Source organism: Oncorhynchus tshawytscha, linkage group LG05 (assembly GCF_018296145.1).
Source record: "Oncorhynchus tshawytscha isolate Ot180627B linkage group LG05, Otsh_v2.0, whole genome shotgun sequence".
NCBI classification, from domain to species: Eukaryota; Metazoa; Chordata; class Actinopteri; order Salmoniformes; family Salmonidae; genus Oncorhynchus; species Oncorhynchus tshawytscha.
In genome coordinates, this window is record NC_056433.1 from 60298838 (window position 1) to 60322136 (window position 23299).

The 23299-nt window shown below is 43.2% G+C and overlaps 2 protein-coding genes across 5 annotated transcripts in view; both read left to right on the top strand.

The window, feature by feature from the left end:
• The window catches only part of cep350 (centrosomal protein 350), a 36468-nt gene extending 33302 nt beyond the window's left edge, over nt 1-3166 (top strand). For all 4 annotated transcript variants that reach the window (XM_024421645.2, XM_024421648.2, XM_024421647.2 and 1 more), the window contains exon 37: nt 30-3166. In XM_024421645.2, the coding sequence (XP_024277413.1) occupies nt 30-194 (165 nt within the window). In that variant the 3' untranslated portion in view covers nt 195-3166. The remainder of the gene's footprint in view (nt 1-29) is intronic.
• Nucleotides 3167-3874: 708 nt separating this feature from the next.
• Nucleotides 3875-22958, top strand: LOC112251025 (sulfhydryl oxidase 1). The gene is made up of 12 exons (XM_024421649.2): nt 3875-4236; nt 7008-7108; nt 7501-7549; nt 7668-7770; nt 8206-8296; nt 8788-8933; nt 10080-10214; nt 10337-10466; nt 15536-15658; nt 16529-16667; nt 18059-18235; nt 20851-22958. Exons 1-12 carry the CDS (start codon nt 3948-3950, stop codon nt 21765-21767), a joined length of 2400 nt encoding a protein of 799 aa, XP_024277417.1. The 5' UTR covers nt 3875-3947; the 3' UTR covers nt 21768-22958.
• The last annotated feature ends 341 nt before the right edge of the window (nt 22959-23299 follow it).

The following is a 23299-nucleotide window of genomic DNA, read 5'->3' on the forward strand; positions in this document are numbered from 1 at the left end:
TTCTGGTAGTAAGTATTGTGTGTTTTCAGGTCCAGGAGCTTCACGAGGAAGAGTCTCAGTGGGTGAACTATGATGAAGATGAGCTCTATGTCAAGATGCAGTTGGCTGACGGGATCTTTGATGCATTGATAAAGGACACGGCAGAAGTTCTCTCTCAAATTCAGGAGAAGCGATCAAAAAGAGCCCTTTCCTGAGCTTTTAAACCTCCGTTTTAAACCCACCTTCCATCAGACATTTCCTCCCACAGCCAATGTGCCAATGATCTCCGGATGCCTTCATTTCAGTCAAACTGGTACCTCTCTGCTACACAGATTTGGATCAGCTAATTGTGGATCTACCACATGTCTTACACCAAACATCTTTGATCCAGCCTTTAACCAATATGTAAAGCCTCCCACGCTGGCCCACCTGTTCATGTCAAAGATGGAGTAGACCTAGTTTTGCATTAAATTAATCAATGCTGCTAAATGTAATGTTCCATGACAAACTCATGGTTTTTGTGATGAGCACAGGGGTAATTTGACAAGACACTAAAGACAGGACGATAAGGATTAATAGAGTATGGAAGAGCCATTGGGGTTATCAGATCTTTTTTTTAAATTATAGTATACAAATAAATATTTTGCCTCCCGTATTGTGATATTTATTGTGAACTATTTGATTAGAATTTTTTTTTTTGTAAGTAATCTTGCTGTTAACATGTTTAGAAACAAAGTTTATTTGAGCATTTTGTAAAACAGACTGATGAAATAACAAAGCACAAAAATAAATGGGAATGTGAAAATGGCAATTCACTGTATAGGGATTTAAAGGGAATGTTGTTGAAAAGACCTGCAAAGATATCTATTTGTATTTAATATTTAAATATCTTATTAGTAATTGGTGGATTTGAACACTGTCCCTTTTCTTCCATCGTTTTACCTGTTAACTAGCCTCTTGGCCACAAACAGACACCAAGAGGTTCTACATGGTTAGTTTAGAAAACTTTAATTCTGTCATGCTGGATTCAAGCCTTAAGATGAGCTTTTTACCTGTTTCAGTTAAAGTGCCTCTGTTCTGTATGATTATGAATTGCCTCACTCAAGAAGAGCAACACAATTTATAGGCCTTAAGTGATGTCTCTACTCTTTTAATGTTATTTACATATACCGTGTTTTTCATAAATACCTAAAGGATAACTTTTCCCCAACTGGGTAAACCTTCAGTCTCTGCCTTATTCTGTGTCTATCGAAGCATAGTTCTATCAGAGAACACCTTCTTGAAATTTGCCTTTTGGCATTTGAGTCACTAATTCAGAAACATTAGAAATGCAATACAGACAAGAAGTATTGCATTTCTCATGATTCTGAATCAGTGACTCAAATGCCATTTATGGTAGGTAAATAAACTAGCTTCTGTGTCGTTATGCCTCTGTGGATGTCACTGATGATGTACATTTGATAATACTGTAAGGGAACCAAGTGTTCTCGCCATTCGTCCACGTACACAATGGCTTTTGCATCATGGTAACAAGTGAGTCATGGATTAATCTGTGTGGGTCGTAGCATTCAACATTGATGTTCAAGGGCTTACTCTTCTTTAGCTACTTCAGTCCAAGAATACTGTGATGTAGCTACAGATGAATTTAACATGCATGACTATGCTTGTCAACTGTAATGTCTGTTAGCAAAGTGACTTTAATGGTGGTAATGAAAGTTTGCATACCAATTAGCATTTACCACCACTGTTCTTGTACCGGACGAAGGGGTAGATATTTAAACTGTCTTGCTAGGGCTCTGATTGTACATTTTCCTTTGAAACCTGTTTCTCCATGATATGCCTAATTTCCGGTCCCTAGATGTGTTTAATGAGAGAACTATGATTTGATTTGTACCTAGGAAATGCATTTCCACAAGGCTGTGTATTGCAACACTTCCCCAGGGATTGACATTTAGGGATGCCCTATTTTGGGGTGGCAGGTAGCCAAGTGGTTAGAGCGTTGGGCCAGTAACCGAAAGGTGGATCAAATCCCTGAGCTGACAAGGTAAAAATCTGTTGTTCTGCCCCTGAACAAGGCAGTTAACCCACTAGGCCGTCATTGTAAATAAGAATTTGTTCTTAACTGACTTGCCTAGTTAAATAAAAAAATCCCAACTGCAAAGAATTTCATAAGCCTACAATTGATATTTCTGGGTCCTCCCAGTTAAGTGAAAGACAGAACATTTGTGGGGCAAGTTGAGCCTGGTGAGATTTTTTTTGACAACCATTATACTAAGAATTCCAGTACTGATGTTTCTGAGTCTTCCCATATGTGTAGGTGAAAGGCAGGCAATATGACACTTCTGAGTGTAAATACGACTAATAAAACTAACTAGCTCATTTACATTTTCTGGGAAGTGATAATCTTCGGGTAACTGAAAAATACTCCTGACTTGTCTGACTTTAATGTTTAATTCCTGGTGGTCTACAATGGTTAAAGAAAATCTGAATTGATTGTAGTTTGGGGATGAAATGTCCCATTTATATCTATGCAGTATTTGTTGTTTGGATACATTGTTTTACAAGCCAGCTTTGTAGTCTCATTGAATAACAATGTAGTTGAAGTTCTCTGGGCCTCCCATAGGACAGTCAAAATGCCTCAAATTGTTTTCAAACTGCTGTCTGTCTCAGATTGTGTTGGGCCTTACTGTGAAAGGCACAAGCTGAGGCTCACCAAACAATGTTTTATAGAGATGCTGACTAATGGAGAGTAAATTATCAAAATAAAAAGTCTCACATTAATTATGCTCCCAAACATTTAATGGGAATAACAACCAATGTTTCGGCATGCAGTGCCTTCTTCAGGGTTGCCTTGCTTTGAGGACAGGGATTTCAATTCCAAAACAAAAATGTATATTAGGCAAAAATGGTTAGATAATCAAATGGCTTGTAGACTAGCGAAATGTTTTTGCATCTTTAAAGTGTATGAATATTTATAATAATGTACTACTGTGAGAGACGCAGGTGCACTTGAAGACTTGTACATTGTTTTATGGGGAGTTCTTGTATATTGAATCAATCACTATTGAACCTATACGATTATTGTAAAATAAACATTGTTCACTTTGCGGATATGTATATAGTATACATATATATTTGTTAAATTGAACTTTGAAATTGTAAATAAAGCTTTCATTATTTCCACATATTAAATGTTGTATTACCTGCAAAAAATACACTTGCTTTTGGTGCTCAGTGCCTCAAGTGTGGTTTGCCAAATGTGGCTTGCCTTTCAGCTGTTTGTGTGATTTGCATAGGTGTATTATTATAAACAAAGCTGCAGGATATCCTCAATGTGACCTGTTACACTTTGAACTTCCCATACCCCACACACTGTCATAATTATTTTAATGGACATTAGCATTTGGAAGTCTGACTACGAGTTATCATAAGGTAGTAAGTCATAATTATGAGCACTCATTATTTTGAGATACTAAGTCATAATTGTGAGATAGTAAATCATCATAATTGAGAAGTAACTTTTTATTATAAGGTGGTATCTCATTATGACTTACTAAGTCATAATTATGAGAAGTCATTATTAGATGTTTAAGTCAATCATCAGATAGTAAGTCTGGATCATGGACATTGAATAAGTTCTGCAGGCCAATCCCTTTTAAAGGGGCAATCTGTGATTCAAACAAAGCGGAATCCCTGCCACTTTTTTCGTAAACAGCTGAGGAATAGGGAGAAATGTAACCACTCTCAAATACATAGACACAAGTATTCTCACATATGGATGCATCAACTCACATCAACAAAGCTCAAATCAATTATATCACCTCCGTCCTTGTTTATGAATGTAGCCCTGCTTCTTCGGCGGTCAGAGGTTGGGGGAGGGAGTTGGACGAGGGAAAAAAGTTTCTATAACTTTCATATACAGTGGTTGCCTTGCTCGGACCTGCTGGCTGTCAGAAAAACATACCAAGATGGCGTGGCGCTGCTACCGTGCAACGTCACGGTTTACAGGGAAAATACACGCAACTTTGAGAGAGTCATTAATATCTACTATCTTATTTGTGTGTTTACTTTTTCCTTTTACCACCGAAGCTGGCTTGTACACCGCTTCTGATCAGGTAGTCGTTTTAACCCCGGATAATGTGGACAGCGTTTTGGTCAATTCTACAGCCGCACTGGTTGTTGAATTTTACGCTTCTTGGTGCCGGCATTGTATTGCTTTTTCTCCCGTATGGAAAAGTCTCGCAAGCGATATTAAAGGTTTGTTTGCATTTTCCAGTAATATAATATTCAATGTGTTGGCCTATGGCAGTCTCGCCTACTTCCTGGTGTAAGACTCGTATTGTTTTTGAACGGGTTTCAAGTTTTATATCACCAAATTCATCAAAATTGAGTAATTGAAGATGTAAAATTATATTCGTGTATTAATTTACTTTTACTCAATGGTTTCGATTACGAAGAGAAAAACGCAATCGAAAACGTTCATTAAAGGCATAAGGTTAATTACGTCAAATTATATTCGTGCCTTAATTTAATGTATCTTAAATGACCACATTTTCATGAATTTGATATAAACTGGAAGCCCATTCATAAACAGTACCGTAGGCGGGGTTTTTACAACCTATTGAACGGGTTGTTAGTAAACCAATCATAATTGACTGGTCATGTGTTAAGTGTACAAGTCATGGGTTGAACAAATTGAAATGTTCTTTCTTGCGACATGGATCATCAATTTGTCTTCGTTTTTCACTTACAGTGCATTCGTCAAGTATTCAGACGCCTTTTCTTTTTCCGCATTTTGTTACGTTGCCACCTTTATTCTACAATTTATTAAAGGACGAGTTTCCTTATCAATCTACACACAATACCTCATAATGACAATGTGAAAACAGTTTTTTTATGTTTGCAAATTTCGTACAAATTCAAAAGAGAAATACCTTAATTACATAAGTATTCAGACCCTTTTCTATGAGACTTGAAATTGAGCTCAGGTTCAGCCTGTTTCCATTGATCATCCTTGAGATGTTTCTACAACTTCATTGGAGTCCACCTGTGGTAAATTCAATTGATTGGACATGAAAGACACACCTGTCTATATCAGGTTCCACAGTTGACAGTGCATGTCAGACAAAAGCCAAGCCATGAGGTCGAAGGAATTGTCCGTAGAGCTCCGAGACAGGACTGTGTTGAGGTACAGATCTGGGGAAGGGTAGAACAAATGTCTGTGGCATTGAAAGTCCTCAAAAACACAATGGCTGCCATCATTTTTAATTGGAAGAAGTTTCGAACCACCAATACTCTTCCTAGAGCTGACTGCCCAGCCAAACTGAGCAATCAGGGAGAAGGGCCTTGGTCAGGGAGCTGACCAAGAACCCGATGGTCACTCTGAGTTCCAGTGTTCATCTGTGGAGATGGGAGAACCTTCCAGAAGGACAACCATCTCTGCAACACTGCACCAATCTGGACTTTGTGGTAGAGTGGCCAGATGGAAGCCACTCCTTAGTAAAAGGCACACGACAGCCAGCTTGGAGTTTGTCAAAGGGCACCTAAAGGACTCTGACCATGGGAAACAAGATTCTCTGGTCTGATGAAACCAAGATTGAACTCTTTGGGCTGAATGCCAAGCGTCACATCTGGAGGAAACATGGCACCATCCCTACGGTGAAGCATGGTGGTGGCAACATCATGTTGTGGGGATGTTTTTCCGCGTCAGGGACTGGGAGACAAGTCCAGGATTGAGGTAAAGATGAACGGAGCAAAGTACAGGAAGGTCCTTGATGACAACCTGTTCCAGAATGTGCAGGACCTCAGACTGCGGCGAAGGTTCACCTTCCTACAGGACAACGACCCTAAGCACACAGCCAAGACAATGCAGGAGTGGCTTCGGGACAAGTCTCTGAATGTCCTTGAGTGGCCCAGCCAGAGCCCGAACTTGAACTTGATCGAACATCTCTGGAGAGACCGGAAAATGGCTGTGCAGTGATGCTCCCCATCCAACCTGACAGCGCTTGAGAGGATCTGCAGAGAAGAATGGGAGGAACTCCCCAAATGCAGGTATGCCAAGCTTGTGGCATCACACCCAAGAAAACTCTAGGCTGTAATCTCTGCCAAAGGTGCTTCAACAAAGTACAAACTAAAAGGTCTGAATACTTATGTAAATGTTGTAATTCAGTTATATATTTTTAATTAATTTGTGTAAATTTCCAAAACCTGTTTTTGCTTTGCCATTATGGGGTATTGTGTGTAGATTGATGGGGGGGAAACAATTAAATGCATTACAGCCTTGTTCTAAAATGTGGAAAAAGTCAAGGGATCTGAGTACTTTCCGATTGCAGTGTATGTATTCATCTTTTATATACCCATCAAACTGCAGTGCAAATTGAGACCGTATGTAGTATCACATTTTGCTTTAGAAATTTATTAGCCTATGCAGACTTTTTAAATGTATTTCTTGACTTTAAAAAAAAAAAGCAATTAAAAAAAAAAAAATTACAATTGTATATTCCTGTATTATTCCGCTTTCAAATATAAATTGCGGGGTAAGAGCTGTATGATTCTGACTTTGTTGTTTTTCAGAGTTAAGCACAGCCAGTATCTCAGCCCTTCCCCTCCCCTCCCAGAAGGCAGACTCTACATTTGATTATTGGAGCATATGATGTGATTTAGGAATTCACATTCTGTCCATCTCATCTACTCTTGTTCAAACACCATCCTTTGGAATCCCAAATTAGAATACATTTTGGCATTTCAGGTCTCAGTCTATATGCAGGATCCAATTAACTGTGTATAGGAAAATAATCCCATGCAGTTAGTTTCCTATTGGCAGCAGGCCCAAACCATGAGGCAGGTTTTAAGGCCTCAGATCTAGAGAAGCCACCAGCCTCTGGCCTGCTTTCCTGCTGATCATATGGAATAATTGTATGTGCTTAGAAGTTGTAGTAATCAGAGGAATATTTATATAACCCCTATCGCATGGAGTTATGCATTTCTGGTGCATTGAGTTTGAAACTAATTATAATGTCTCTCCCTAGAGTGGAAACCGGCTGTGGAGTTAGCTGCCATAGACTGTGCTAATCAAGATAATGGGCCGGTTTGTTCCCGTTTTGGTGTCAGAGGGTACCCAACACTGAAGGTACTTCAACTGTTATATTCCACCAGCTTTGTGGATTTTCAGTGTCTTACCTCACAGGAACCAATGTATCCAATGTTTAAAAATGAACCATATCACAGATTGAGTCATTCATTATCAGCTATTTTGACTCATAAACCCTAACAGTGTTACGTTTCAGTTAGAAATACTCTCACTTGAGATTAGTTATCAATAAATGTCTGAGTTCTTCTTTTTGTGGTCCGGTGAAAGTCAAATCAAAGAGACCATTTGTCTGAATGAATGAGGGAGCTGCAACATCTGCATGTGATTTAAAGTAGGAAGGGGTTGTAATGGGGGGGGGTGTCCCCTGTTCCTCCCAGTGGTCAACATGTGGTGACCTGCCATCTGATCCTCTCTTTCTCTCCCTCTGACAGTTCTTCCACGCTTACTCCAAACCTGACTCCAAGGGAGAAAGTTTCAGAGGTAATACAAAATGTTTCGATAATTCCTGGGGCAGATGATGAATGGCTAGTATGAGAAGTTTTGAACTGTGTTTTTCTACATGTTCTCTTATTAGTCCTGTGTGCCTGTATCCTCCCAGGATTTCCTCGTAATGTGAGGGGTTTACGCCGTAAGATCATCGATAAGATGGAGACCCATGCGGAGCCCTGGCCCCCGGCCTGCCCCCCTCTGGAGACTACTAGGTGAGGCAGCCTCTTTTTTCCCCTTCTTTTTTTTGAACAAACATACACGCAGGAGAGGCAGCATCTTCTGATCACACAAACATCCTAGCGCTCACACACACACCCGTCATAAGAGACACTTGAGTTCTACTTTTGGCGTTATTTATCTCCGTGACTTTACAAGATAATGGTTGATAACATAGGAAGTAGAATAAAGGAAACAGTCAGGAGGTCACGTTGATTCCTCTTTTCTGAATGAAAGTGTTAGCTCATGAAGTCTTCCTCTTTTGAAGAAGGCGCTATACCACTTGTCATGTGTCTTACATGTCAATGCTCAGATTGTGCTGTTCAATTTCTATGAAGTCTTAATAGAAATGTACTTGCTGTTTCAATTGTCAATTATTAGTGATATGTTGTGGTCCCTATGTAAATGGTATTATCCTCCTCACTCCACAGTAGAGCAGAGCTTGACAACTTCATTGAGACAAACAGTGTGGGACACCTGGCCTTGCTCTTTGAGACCCCTAACTCATATGTGGGCAGAGAGGTAAGCATTAATTAGCACCAGTCAAGCTACATGCTCCTCAGGGAAATGGAGGAGAAAAAAATCCTGGGGTGGTCAAATGGTAAACATTTACAAGCACACGAAAAACATTTTCTATGTAAAGCAGGTGTTGGTAAAAGACAGTGATTTTTTTTGGGGCTCCCCTAAGTTTTGATTCTTGGGGGGGGTCTGTTCCCACGAATTCCCACAATTAAAAAAAGATGTGGTCGTGTCTCATTTTTATTTTCTAATATAATCTATTTTTGGACTTAGTTGTGGTCAATTTGCAATGTACAAATTATTGTGCCCCCTGACCATCAGCCCTGACAAATCGCCCCCTGCTGAATCTAGTTGCCTACCCCTGCTGTATAGGAGGCAAACATTATGTTGACTGTGTCAATGTGTCAACAGTGTACTTGTGTGCCTAGTACAACCAATTTGAAACAACATGCAGACAGTCGGTCATTACTGTGTTGGTTTTTCTTCCGCACCAGTTGACTCTGGACCTACTGCAGTATGAGAACATAGCTGTGCGGAGGGTCCTGAGCACCGAGGATGGCCTGGTGGCTAAACTGAATGTGACCCACTTCCCATCCTGTTACCTGTACTATCCTAGTGGGATCTTCACCAGGCTCCATGTGTGAGTGGCTACTCTAATACCATCACAATGTGTGACAGAACTGCAGATCACTTTCAACTTTCCTCAAAGTCTGGACCCTAAATGTACCTACTCATCAAGAGTTATTTTTTTCTTATTTTTTCACAGTTCAATACTCAACAATCTTGTTGATAAATGTGTTGTGTTATACACTGCTATAGTAGGATGCCTTTTAACATCTGGCCTCTTAATGGGATCATGGAATTAAAATATTATTATTATTAATATCATAATAGTTTGTATGATGATTCCTCACCCTGTGAATTAATCTGCTGTTTCTTTCACTTTGTTTTGCTTATTTCCATAACTTGGCATGCAAGAGGAGTCTTTTTAGTTGGCAAATGCAAAAAGGAAATGATTTATTGCTGATTTATTTATTCCCCCCTCTTCCAGGGCGTACAGAGGGGGTTTAATTTATTGCATGGATACAATAGTGTTCCTTTCCTGCAGTTCACCTGCCAAACCACCCCAACGTTGCCTCACGCTGCGACAGATGGTCGCCCATTGAATACGTGATTGATCCGGGGGGGGGTTTGAGTCGTACATCCGTCATGCGTGTGCCTCTCCCAGGTGAAAGCGGCCCCTCCCCTCCGACGTGTGCCTCTCCCCCTCTGACACGTGCCTCTGTGCTCTGGGGACCCCACAATGAATAGCGAGTCTAGTGTAATTGAGTCCCAGGCAGGGGTGGGCCGGGCGAGCTCAGGCCTGGAGCGTCCTCCTGCTCTCATTGGTCCACAGGGTGGTTTGGCTGGCTGGTAAGAACAGGGAGAGGGATAGCAGTCTGTTCCTTTTGTAGGGTTAGTAGAGAGGGAAATGATCAGTGATGGTATTTCAGCACCATCTGTTCACCAGAGGAGGGCTTAGTGAGGAGACCAGGGGCCCACCTGTGGTCTGTTGAGGGCAGGCCCTGGCACATGCAACCACTTGTATCCTGTTCCTAGACAGAGAAGCTAAAAAACATATTTTTCCACTGTAGCTACAATATACTGTGAGGTATGTGTTGTTATTCTAGTGGGAAGGATTTTTCACCTGTTTCCATGGTTAAAATCTTCCTGTGGCTGGTGCCAGATTAATAGAAATTCATCAGTCCTAACTGTGAACTCAACTGTCTGCTTGGCTGTCTTCCAGACAACTTGAGGTCCGGACCTTCTACACCTACGCCCTCCAGAGGCTTCCTGGGGTAGTGCGGGCCGGAAAGCCACTGCCAGTGACCTCTGACCTTGCGAAAAACACAACAGAGGACCGATTGAGACCATTCAACAGGTAAAGCATTTTAACTTGACAAAACAGTAATAGTGTCCAGAAAAATAAGTTCCTAATTTTTAGGTATAAGATTTACCCCCTTTGATTCCATGACAAAAATGTTGAATTGTGTGTGTCGTCAGGTCTCGTGTGTATATGTCAGACCTGGAGTCTACTCTGCACTACTCTCTGCGCGTGGAGCTGGCCGCTCACCCTGTCATCAAAGGAGAGGCACTGAGCACACTACAACGGTACATCTCAGTACTAGCGAAGGTGAGTGGACCGGTTTGCTGCTCACACTGAAACTTAACCATACCCATACTGAACACTAACCTCACCCATTCATCCTCTCTCTGTTCAGATCAGCCCTAAAGAAGATGGTTGGTTGGCTGTTGTCAGGGCTATGCAGTTATGACGACATACCACTAGAGGGAGAGTGAGACAGTGCTTTGGATTTGTTCAAGGATATCAGTTGTGAAACAGGCCTTCCATTTAGCTGCATAATTAGTTCTAATTCAGTTTTGCTTTAAAAAAAAGTAAATATGAGAATATGGTCCATATAATTCACCAAATGAACAAGTGCTGTTGTTACTTGGTTCAAAATTCCTAATGTAATACCGTTTAAGTGTACAATAACTATACTATTACATTGTTTTTACATGCTTATACCTTCACACCCAAAAATGTGTATCACAATAGGAATGACACTCAATGGTGAGCCCAAATTGGAGGCCATTGACTTGACAGGACACAAAAGGCTCTCTTGGGGAAATACTTTATTTGCTTCCCATTGGTTCCCCACCTCTTTTTTTTGTATGCAGACATACCCTGATTAGGATTTCTTAGAACTGGATAAAAACCCTGCCCCTACCCCTCATCTCCCCTCCCAGCTCTATGCTACCCAGAAGTGTGCCAGGGATCCGAAGACAATGACCTCCCCAGTCCTGCTCGTATTGGCTGTGCATCAGGCCTCTCCACCACCAATCTCTGTGATTATTTCAGACTCTCTAGGGAGGGATTGAACGGACTGTGGGAGGGTTTTTCTCCAGCCCCCCATTAACTCCAGTTTGTTTTGTCAATACCTCAAACTCCCTGTGGTATTTGTCAGTGCCCCACAACAATGTCCTTGCTGAGACTGTAGCAGAGAAAGCAGGCATTGCAGCAGCATTTATTGATGTTTGTCAGACCGTTGCCTCAACAAAGTGGTTATATTCAACCTGTCTTAGGGATGGTTTGGACCAATACAGACAAGTGAACCATGTGTATAAAACCATGGTCTGTCTGTTCATCCTCAGTCTCTCGTATCCCTTCAAGTGTTGTGACCAAATGGCAGACCGCACAGCACTGTTGACCCGTCTACTTGATAACACGCATGGCATGTCACAGCAAACGAAGATTCTTAAAATTCCAGAGTGACTGGTGTAATTGGATCATCCTGAGAATGAGTCACTGTGCACAAAACCTACAGCTGGTCTCAAACCGATGACACGCTCAGCTGTCAATAGAATCTGTGGTGTGCTGTGTGCTCCCACATCACAGTGCATCTCTGTCCCAGACAGGATGTAAACAAGTTATATTTTCTTGCGCTGTAATATTACTAGATTTACTGTCTTGTCAACCAGAATCCAGATATATGAATCCCTACATGTATATGAGGATTTTTAAAAAAGTGGATCTGGGAAGCATGAGAGCATTACAAAGAGGTTGTAGGATTACCGTTTCTATCCTGCTTTCTTGAAAGAAGCCTCCTGCAGCGAGGGAGGGCCAGGGAATAAAACAAGGATTTAGGGGGGAGCTTGAGCCCAAATCCATCTTTCTCCTGTGGCGCTTGGCTCAGTGTGTCCATGCTAAGGTTAGCAGTTAGCAGAGGTGGATGGTGGTGGAATGTGGCTGTGTTAACTGATTGGCCTCAGTGATACTGTAAGGGTAGCCCACCAACCTCTGGACTCCACCAGTAGGACAAAGGCCTTTGTTTGTTGGGTTGTGGCTGGGCTGTGGGCATGACAGATAGGTCCACTAGGCTGCTGCATGCAGGGAAGCAGTAAGGCAGCTTTTACTCAGTGGCATGTATATTGGTCCCTGAGGTTGAATGAGGCAGGATTAAAAAGGGCTTCCCCGGGCCAGGCCGACAGATGCATTCTATTTTGAACGTCTCTCAGAGGAGACTGCGGTTTCTCAAGTGCTGATACTAATCGGATTTAAGATGACATATTGCCGGGTGAAGTGGATTGTCATGGTCCTCTGAGAGGCTGGGGGAGGGGGCAGGGGGTTAGGTTTGGGGGTCAGGTGGGGGCTCTGATAGTGGTTAGAGGTACACTACCAGAGAAGAGGTCACTCGGAGAGATCCTTCATGATGGGGATACAGTATACTGTAGCATTGATTCATCACACTTGATATGTTCATGTTTGCCAATCAAATACTTCAGCCCAAATTACTACTAATTTCCCAGCCAAATATGTTGGCCTTTGCTTATGATTTAGGAAATAGATACGCAGGTCAGAGCAGAACATGCTAAGTGTTTGGCTCTGGTGAGCAGAGCCCATTTGCCTGCCCGTACCCAATTTCCTTGCTGTTAAATTCAAATGTGTGTTAATGAGCTTTTCAGCCTGGTTAGTGCCCAGTAGTCCCCAGACCTAGGCGTCTCGGCTGCCCGGCCGATGATCTAATTGTCCTCCTCAGCAGCAGCAGACGAGGGACCTCTTTTTGTTTCCTGTTAACACCCCACCTGTAGTACAGGATTGGGTGTCTCTGTCTGTGAATACCCAAACACCATCTTCTTAGCTGAATGTCTCAGATTAAGGGAGCAAATCAAGCCCTGTATGGGGCTTGTGTGGGCCACAGGGGTTAAGTAAATCTCCAGGAGCCTTTTTAAGTGGGCCTGGTGTAATGGAGATCCAGTTAGAGTGATGAATAGAACCATGAGCCAGGCACCCAAACGCTGCTGAACAGATGGCCAGGGCAAATTGAAAAGACTCTGCAGCACAAATCAGAAAAGGTGCACCTCTGGGATGCTCCCCCCCGGCCAGGCCCCTGCCTCTGTGTCGCACTGATGGGTTTGAGCCCCCGTGCCGCAAAAGGGCAGCACTTGCCCACTTCCAGGTCCACCATATTCACACTGCTGGATGTTACTACACTGACTATTTCTTGTGGGTGTGTACGTGCATACACGCCTGCACATGTGTGTGGACATCTGATTGGATTGTTATCTACAGGCTCCTCATAAGTAGTTTTCGCCATGACAACCCCAGAAAATGCTAATGAACTTAAATAGTCCATCGTGACTGAGACATCTTACCTCTGTTTTGAATGGGAGAAGGTTGCCATGACAGCCTACTGTTTATTTGGTCGTCTCTTAGCCATTAGGGTTAAATCCAGGTCGACCTGTAGAATCTAGTCAATAGCAGTATAGTGATGGGTCTTCCAGGGTGGCTGTTGTAAGAGTTCTTTAAGGATAGGAAGTGGCTTTACACCCCCAATCAGCTTGTTCTGTTGTTAATGCCTCCCTGTCTTCAGCTGACCTTCTTCTGTCACCATCCGTCTCAAACACAAGGCACTGGGATTTCCTCCCTGCCTCCCATAGTGGCCCACTGTTAGTTGCAGTGTTATATTTCCACACACGCCATGTTGTCTCTGTATTTGTATTTATAAGGGATCCCCATTTGCTGCTTCCAAGGCAGCAGCTACTCTTCCTAGAATCCAAACATATTAAGGCACTTATATTACACATAAAACAAAATATAAAACCGTACATCATATAAAATTATTACACAGCTACATATCTACAATACAAAATGTATAATACAACAATATTTCAATGTGTGTTTAGTGTGTATGTGCTAGCGTTTGTGTGTGTGTATGCATGCATGCGTCTGTACCTGTGTGTTAGTCTCTTCACATTCCCTGCTGTTCAATATCTGTTTTTTTATCTGATTCTACTGCTTGCATCAGTTACCTGATGTGGAATATAGTTCCATGTAGTCATGGCTCTATGTAGTACTGTGTGCCTCCCATAGTCTGTTCTTGACTTGGGGATTGTGAAGAGACCTCTGGTGGCATGTCTTGCGGGGTATGCATGGGTGTCTGAGATGTGTGCTCGTCGTTTAAACCGACACCTCAGTGCATTCAACATGTCAACACTTCTTATAAAAACAAGTAGAGATGAAGTCAATCTCTCCTCCACTTTGAGCCATGAGAGATTGACATGCATATCATTGTTAGCTCTCCGTGTACATTTAAGAGCCAGCCGTGCTGCCCTGTTCTGAGCCAATGGTAATTTTCCTGATTATGTTGGAGAAGTTTCCATTAAAGAACACCCCCCGTGTTCTGTTAGACAGGTAACTATTGGTCCACAATATAGCAGGGGGTGTAAAGCAGACTATGATCAATAATTTCAAAAGCCGCACTGAAGTCAAAACAGCCGCCACAATCTTTTTAATCAATTTCTCTTAGCCAATCATCAGTTATTTGTATAAGTGCTGTACTTGTTGAATGTCCTTCCCCTATAAGCGTGCTGAAAGTCTTATCAATTTGTTTACTGTAAAATAGCATTTGTATCTGGTCAAACACCTTTTTTTTTTTTTTTACTACGGATTGCTAATATGCTGATTGGTCGACTATTTGAGCCAGTAAATGGGGCTTTACTAAGGTAGCGAATACTAAGGTAGCGGAATGACTTTTGCTTCCCTCCAGGCCTGAGGGTACACACTTTCTAGTAGGCTTAAATCAAATAAATGGCAGATAAGCGTGTCAATATCATCTGCTATTATCCTCAGTAATTTTCCATCAAAGTTGTCAGACCCCAGTGACTTGTCATTGTTGATAGACCACAATAACTTTTTCACCTCTTCCACACTTACATCATTTGGTCAGTTATACTTGGATGTGTAGTGAAAGCGTTTGTTACTGGCATGTCATGCTTAAGTTTGCTAATGCCAATGACAAGGTCATTAAAGTAGTTGGCAATATCAGTGGGTTTTGTGATGACTGAGCAATCTGATTCAATGAATGATGGATCTGAGTTTGCCTTTTTGGCCAAAATTTCGACCTACTTCTTGACAACGACAGAGGTTAGAGAACGTAAACAAACAGTACAAGAAAGTCGTGACAAATCCTCTGGTGTCTTATACACTGTCGTTTTTACTAAATTAGTGGGAAAAAACATTACATTTTACGTATGACAAAAGCGGGTTTAGGTGAATTTTCTAAACTCAGACAGATGGATTTCCAACTCAGTAATAATGATCTATTACCACACAGTACAAAAGTATACTGTTTAATAGTCTTGTATGAAATGAGAGGAGTTAATGATGTTGATGTTTACCTGTAATGTTGTCTTGGGCAGTACTTCCCTGGTCGTCCTGTGGTGAACAACCTGCTGAAGTCTGTGGACATGTGGCTGAAGGGTGAGAAGGACACAGAGCTGTCCTACACCTCTCTGAGGGACGCTCTGGACAACACTGCAGAGGTGAGGGGTCAACACGCCAGCCAATCAGACAAGCCTGAGGCAGAACCACTCACCATATTGTTGATGAGCCAGAGTCAAGTGATTTTATAGATGATAGCTGAAATATTTCAGGCATAGAGTATCAGCACACAGGTAAGTAGGTTTATGTAATGCTGTAAACAAATCTTTGCTCACAGCCTTGTGCCAGCATATGTATTATTGGAAAATGTATGTGTTGTTGACTTTTGGATTAAAGCCGACATGCCTATAGGTTCCCCAATTGGACCAGTCACTTAGTGACATCATTTAGCTTTTAGCAGCCGAATCAATTAATCAATGACGAGGTATGAACAAGCTCCTCTAAGAAATGGACTGGTGTCGAACAGTATACACACACCGAATCTTTACTATCGACTTTGAAGTAATTCTGTCAATCACAGACTCTGCAATCCTGGGCAGTGGCAAGGAGGAAACGATAATATGTCAGAAATATGCTGTTTGATCAAAGCATGTTTTACCAGTGTTTCCTTCCCTTGACCTGAGCACAATCTCACCACTCTGTTGAGGCATTTCCATTAACATGGAATCGCCATGATATAGAATGAGAATAATATGGCACAGAACGTGCTCCCACTTAACATAGATAAATCATAGATGTATTTTCCATGTACTTACTTGGCCTGTTTTCATTAATGTAAACTAACCTCTTAAGAATCCTCAGAGCAGGTTATATGGAAACAGCTTTATGAGAAGATAGGGCGACATCAATCAATTTTGAAGTGTTTAAAGTAAAATAAATCAAATATTCAAATTTGATTGGCCACATACACATATTTAGCAGATGTTATTGTGGGTGAAGCAAAATGCTTGTAAATGTTTGTGTGTGATCAGGTACCTAATGCTTCGCTGCCTGAGGGGGTGAGGTGGGTGGCCTGCCAGGGCTCCAAGCCCCACTTCAGAAGGTACCCCTGTGGCATGTGGACCCTATTCCATGTCCTTACTGTACAGGCCGAGGAAGCTGCTGGCAAAGGTAGGAAAAACTCTCTAAACAACAGCTGTCTACGTCTTTATGATTACATGATCACTACACTTCAGTTAATTCAAGAGGAATGTTCCTGGGACAATGGTAATAAGTGGAAAAGGGATGTTGTTAGAAGCTAAAACGAGTCCTCCTGCCATGTTAGCCTGTTAATGCGGCCTTTAGAGCCCATCGCCTCCTAGGAAATTGGCCAGAAGTCAGCAGCCATTCAGTCTTAGAGGATTGACTGTGCCCAGGCGATGAACCATGACACAAGTGTTTCCAGTCTGTTAGAACCCCTATGGCTCTCTGGGGACAGATCCCTCCAGGTCATTGAGCCAGTCAGAAGAGTGTACAGCATTCACACAGGGGCTGCTGCTTTCAATACAGGGATATGGTCCAGCTAGGGGAGAGCAGGGTGGGGGGTGACCAACCGAGGACAAGTGCTTTGTGGGGCTTTGTAAACAAATTAGCCTGGAATGTTTAGTGGAATGTTTTGCAGTGACTGTATTTAACTGCGCACACTTGCACAACATTTAGACAGTCCCACACAACTCACACACACTTCTGTGTTAAGTTCCGTAAGTAGCCTATACAAAGCACTTTTTTGTTTTTTTCTGTTTTCTTGTCACAACAGCATCTGAAACAGTCCCTAATTGTGGATTGTGGGTGGGTCAAAAGGGATTTCTTTAGATTAGTGGAATATGAGTGGTTAATAATGGAGGCAGCTGACCAGCACTCCTCTCCTGGAGGGCTTAATACCAGGGCTTATGGGATGGGGTGGAAAGGGGGGTCACATAACCTGCAGATGGGCCAGCAGGAGACCAGGGGTGTCCATCTGGCCCCCTGCGGATGGACCTCTGGATTAGGCCTCCGCCCTTCCACCACGGATCATCTGAGAGCAAAATAAGGCTTTACTGTAGGGAATTAAACACAACAAAAACCTGCAGCAGACATTTTGGTGCTGGTACTGGTGACATCTGCCAACCTCGTTGTTTTTCAGAGCACATTTGACTAAATACGGGTATTCATGGAAGATATCAGAGCACCGTGGGAATGCCCAGGGGACTCAGGATCCAGGCCCTTTATTGCCTTGTTAATAACCACTAATAGTTTAGAACTGGAATTCCTCACTATCCCTGTCCATGTTTTGATGTTTTAAGCCTTTCATAATAACTGGCAAAACATTTTAAGGGACCGGTGCACCTTTTTTACGTTGTGCCAAACACAAATGTCCCGAGCCATACTAAATGTATACGAAACAATATACAGACATTCCTTGCTGTGATTTTCAAATGTACAATATTAGACTCCTTTTCAACAGTACACATCATACTGATGTGTATAACAAGTATGGTTAATCTTGCTAATGACTTCCTCCTCCTATGCGTTCTTCTCCCCAGACCCCCAGGAGGTGCTCCAGGCGATGAGGTCATACATCCACAGTTTCTTTCGCTGTCGGGCATGTGCCACCCACTTTGAGAACATGGCCCAGGAGAGCATGTCCCATGTGGGGACACTGTCCTCCGCTGTGCTGTGGCTCTGGTCCCACCATAACCACGTAAACAATAGACTGGCAGGTAAGGACAAATGTTACTGCTACTTCCATTGAGGACGATTGGTCTTTAAGACTGAACTTCCAACACATAATATGCTAATTAGTGAGTATAGAATTAGCATATATCACATTACTATAGAGTAGTATGATAAATTGAAATGTCTCCTACAGTGGTCACCATTGTCCATACAATAACATTAGATAAATGTGGCCCCCACAGGCCACTGTACTTTTCAGCCTCTCACTCCTTTAAAAGGGCTCCCCCCCCAAGTGTCCCAACTCTACTCCTAACCCCTAAATCCCTATAATATGCCTGGCGATCCTCTGGGCAGACACCAGCTGTCCCCCCTCACTCCTCCTCACCCAGTCTCCCCCTTCTCTTCTATCTCTCAGAGATTAGCCCTCCTTCCAGAAGACTGAGATTCCCTGCCCTAGCCTGTCTACAGGTCAACAGTAAATACTAAATCTATGACCTAAAGACTGCAAACGGCCAAGACTAGCCTTGATGTCCGTGTCATTTTATTGAGGACTACATGGCTGCTGAGTTGGTTGTTAGGGCCATCATTTGAGTTTATTTGGCACAAGCCTGTCATTATCACCTCACTTCGTTGAATCACATTGTTGTCGTTTCTGTGTGGTGGTGGTGACTCCCCCATCCTCAATCCCCTGGACAGCCTGTGTCCTGAATAACAGGGTAGAGGGGCGTGTGTGTCCCCTTCTGTGCTTGTCCCTGGTCCCCAGACACTCCTCCCTATTAGGATTGCATGTCTGTCCCTCCCCAGAGAGTCATATCTTTCGCTTGACAATTGATATGGCAACAATCTCCCAGAGCGAGGACCATCAGCCCAAGAGCTCAATTTCCAAGATGCTTGTGACAGCAGTTGGCACACGCCATGTCACCTTCATCACGCTTCCCTGTTTTGTAATCCCTCACCCTCACCAGGATGCTTCAGGTTGTGACATGTGGTGGAGTTTGGGGGCAGGGCCTCAAGGGGTGGGCTTGGCTGGTGGGGAGGGGATGGGGCAGGGGCAGGGGTGTCGGTAGCATTGAGTAGCAGTATCTCCTCCGTCGGTCCACCCCCCTCACAAACGCCTCTGCTTCCCAGTCTTCCCCAGGGGGAACGTACTCTCCTCTTCCCCCTCGCTCTCTCACCCCTCCCTCTCCACCTCCTCGCTAAAGTGGGGCTCTTTAGCAGCTCCCACTGTCCTCCTTTCAGAGGCAGCCATGCATGAAGCGGGGCCTATTTGTAAAGCAGCAACGCAATTAATTTAGCTGGCACAAAGAGACCCTGAGTCGAGCCCGGCTCAGCAGCAACAGCAGACCTGTCCTGTTGCCACTTGTCAACAGGGTGAGATGGAGACGCATGTCTACAGACAGCAGAGCCATGGGCCTGCCAGGGCTCAGTGAAGAGGGGCAGGGCGATGCGACTGGAGCAGCTCGTACTGTGTCAGCCTCATGTTGTTGGTTTGCTTTGTAGAGCATCACTCTGCTAATCTACCAGTCTGCCTACATAAATACTGCTCCTCTGTGTCCTGTACAGTAGATCTCCACACTGAGAATTAGTGCTGAAGAAACTATTTTTATGTGGTAAATAGATATTTCTTTATACTTCATTAATATTTATGGGATGCTTTGAATGACATTCCCTGACAAGCCTTTGTTACAGTATCAGTATACTATTGCTACTATAGTATCACCCCTGGAAATGAAAGGCAAGGTAGTTAGAATAGAGACATCAAAGACATGTCGTCATAAGGGGACGGGATATGAAAGCTGTCACGCTGGTGAAATGTATAAAAGGCCCCAAGCCCAGCAGGACATAGTAAAATTGATGTATCTCTTATGTAAAGTGCTGTATGCAGAGTACATACACACATGCATATGACTGAGATTAATCTGGGGGAGAGATGGGGGATGTAAATTGACAGCGCTGTAAAGTGACAGAACTGCTGCAGCTTTGACTTTCCTCCCGCATGGGCGACGACAAGCAATTTATTAGCAGATGCCTCCATTTGGGGGGCTAAAGGAAACATGTAAAGCAAAAAAATTGTAATTCATTAAAAGGAGAGCTCCCCTCTGGAGGTGCCTGCTTTCATATTCAATTTGGAGATTGGGCCGTCTTCAAAGGGGTGTGGAGGTAAGGGGTTCGGGGTCTGGGAGAGGTTGGGGGTGGGGGCGGGGTAGCTGTCCGCTTGGACGACGTCTATTATCTCGCCACCCCTCCCTCCGGGACGTCCCAGAAGCCCATTGATCATTGTTAGACCCTGTCACACTGTCTCTCACACACACACACACCGAGACATCACACACTCATCCACACATGATGCAAACACACTGCACTTACTGCTTATTATGAACCATGTGGAGAAATGGATATTTTGTAATGTATTCAAGCATCAACATAGATTCTGCATGCAAAAATACCTATGTTGTCTTGGTATCAGTTTAATTTTATTGTGTGAGATGTCATCAGTATGTCCTTCTATTCGACCAGTCAATTTTACCTAATACATTTACATTTCCACCAAAACAGTTTACCCTCTCAACATGACTGTGTTATCTGTATCATTTATGTTAGCTCTGATAAGTAAGCACACTTACTCATCCTAAGTAACCGTCTCATTCCTGCTGACCAGGTGCTCTGAGTGAGGATCCTCACTTCCCTAAGATCCAGTGGCCGTCCCCAGAGCTGTGTCCCAGTTGCCACGGGGTTAAGAATGGAGAACACACCTGGAACCAGGCAGAGCTGCTCACCTTCCTCCGCTCCCACTTCTCTTCTGAACACCTCCTCTCTGACTACCTGGAGGAGGAGGCCCAGCTCCTCAGCAGGCAAAAGGAGAGGCTGGTCGCCAGGCATCAGGAGAAAGAGCAGGAGGCCAAGAGAGGAGCAGAGAGGAGGGCCAGACAGACCCAGGACACCTTGCTCAAACCACAGCCGGAGGAGGAGGAGGAGGAGGAAGTGGCTAAAGAACAGCCAGCAGAAGAGGAGGTGGCGAGGGCAGGAGAAAAGGTGCAGATATCTGAACCCCCACCTTGGGTAAAGCCCAAGGCAGATGTGTCCCACCAGCCCCAGCGCAGGCCCAGCATCATGGGGTTGAAGTTCAGGCCCCCCCAGGAGGAGATTGTAGACCTGGACTCCTTCATCAACCAGCACTACAAGGCCCTCCGCGCTGCAGCCAGAGTGTCCTCCCGTGTCAAACTCAGGACCCTGCAGATGAAGGCGCAGCCGCAGTCTGGAGCTAGCCTGGAACAGGGGCCAGTGCTGCAGCTGGGGATGCAGCCCGTGGAGCCAGAGGATTTGTTAGGGCAGCACAAAACGCTGCAGAAGAGGATTCTGACGGGCAAGTACACTGGGTCAGAGGAGGGGACTCTGGAGATGTACCCGCACCCTAACAAGAGGCGCTGGATGTCCTTGCTGAGCGTGGGCTTCTCCAGACTGGACATCAGCCTGTGTGTGCTCCTCTACTTCCTGTCCTCAATGTGTCTGCTAGCCATGTACCTCTTCTTCAAGAACCGCCGGCGGCTGCGACGGGCCAAGGTGGCTCTGCCCTGAGTCAACATTACCTGGAAATGCTACTGTAGATTTACCCATACTGTGACGCTGTGGTCAGTTCCGAAACCCTCCAACTGAAGGATTCGTAATGTTCTGCATCAATGGATTGCTTCATGGTGCTTGAATTCAGGATAATAATTTATGACCCCAAAATATTTAGCCTTTTTTGACCACTTCTGGAGGATGAATTAAAACACCAGGGAATTAATGGGATTTTTTTTTTTTTTTGTGAAAACAACTAAAGGGGTTTATTTGATATTTATTGTAATTCTTAGTCTGTATATAATGACAAATTAATTTATGTGAAAAAATAATAACTTTTATATAGTTTCATGGATAAAAGCCCTAATGTAATATGAGAAGCACTGCTCTTTTCTCTTAGACCTGTCACTGCCAGCCTTTCCAGAGAGTTCTTCTATGAGCTGTGTACTCTAACAACGATTTTATATTCTTAGAGAAATCAACCTCCATTAGAAAATGTGATTTTACAAAGAGAAATGTGCCTTGAATGTCATTTTGGAAAAACGGTGCCTGAAAGTAGATTATCCATATTGATTTTAGCATAAAGCAAGTGGGTGTTTCCAAATAAACAAAGATTGTGTGTGTGTGTGTGTGTGTGTGTGTGTGTGTGTGTGTGTGTATATATTAATATATACCCTGTTCAGATAGTATGTGTGGTCAGATTAATGTTGTTTATTGTTCACACTATAGAATTAATTCTTATTCTAATGGTTAGAGCGTTGGACTAGTAACCGGAAGGTTGCAAGTTCAAATCCCAGAGCTGACAAGGTACAAATCTGTGGTTCTGCCCCTGAACAGGCAGTTAACCCACTGTTCCTAGGCCGTCATTGGAAATAAGAATTTGTTCTTAACTGACTTGCCTAGTTAAATAAAGGTAAAAATGTAATTCTATGGTTCACACATTCTGTTCCAAAGTGGTCTATGTTGTGACTGGCCATACCATGCTATTGTCTGATTGGCTAGTGCATCTTACATGTCCCAATTAGCTTTGCACAATAGAGTTAAGACATTAAAGACGTGTTGTAGAGCAGCACTTGTTCACAGGGTACAAAATAAGCAGGATTGGGGTTTTGGCTGGTGTCCATTACATTAGGCTTACTGGTCTCACTCAACTCGAGATACTATGTTTTGCTTTGCTTATCTCAATCAATAAAATTATTTTTGCTAAGATTATGCATCGTTGTAATTGTTCAATAGTGGACTTTGATAGTTCTCCTGGAGCAAGTTGCACTGTTATAGTGTATATTCTAACTACCTTTCTGCTGTTTTCTATCTCTCTACAATTATAGATTAATGTAAACCAAATGTACATGCAGTATACCATCAATATCCAAAGTACCTGAGATGCCAGATAATTATGTTTTTCTGTCCCTCCACAGCTTTCCACTTTATGTTTTGCATGCGGTCATATGAGTAACATTCAAATGTTTTGTTTTGAGGAAGGGGGTGGGGTAAGGAGTGGTGGGGGTGTCTGTAGGTTGAAGGAAAAAGCCTGTTACCATCTGGTCTGT

What these genes read in the sequence shown, in the direction of transcription:
- LOC112251025 (XM_024421649.2), top strand. Translation starts at nt 3,948, where the DNA reads ATGGCGTGGCGCTGCTACCGTGCAACGTCACGGTTTACAGGGAAAATA. An exon ending in CCCCCTCTGGAGACTACTAG is followed by an intron (nt 7,771 to 8,205) that starts GTGAGGCAGCCT and finishes CTCACTCCACAG; the next exon opens with TAGAGCAGAGCTTGACAACT. An exon ending in ACTCATATGTGGGCAGAGAG is followed by an intron (nt 8,297 to 8,787) that starts GTAAGCATTAAT and finishes CTTCCGCACCAG; the next exon opens with TTGACTCTGGACCTACTGCA.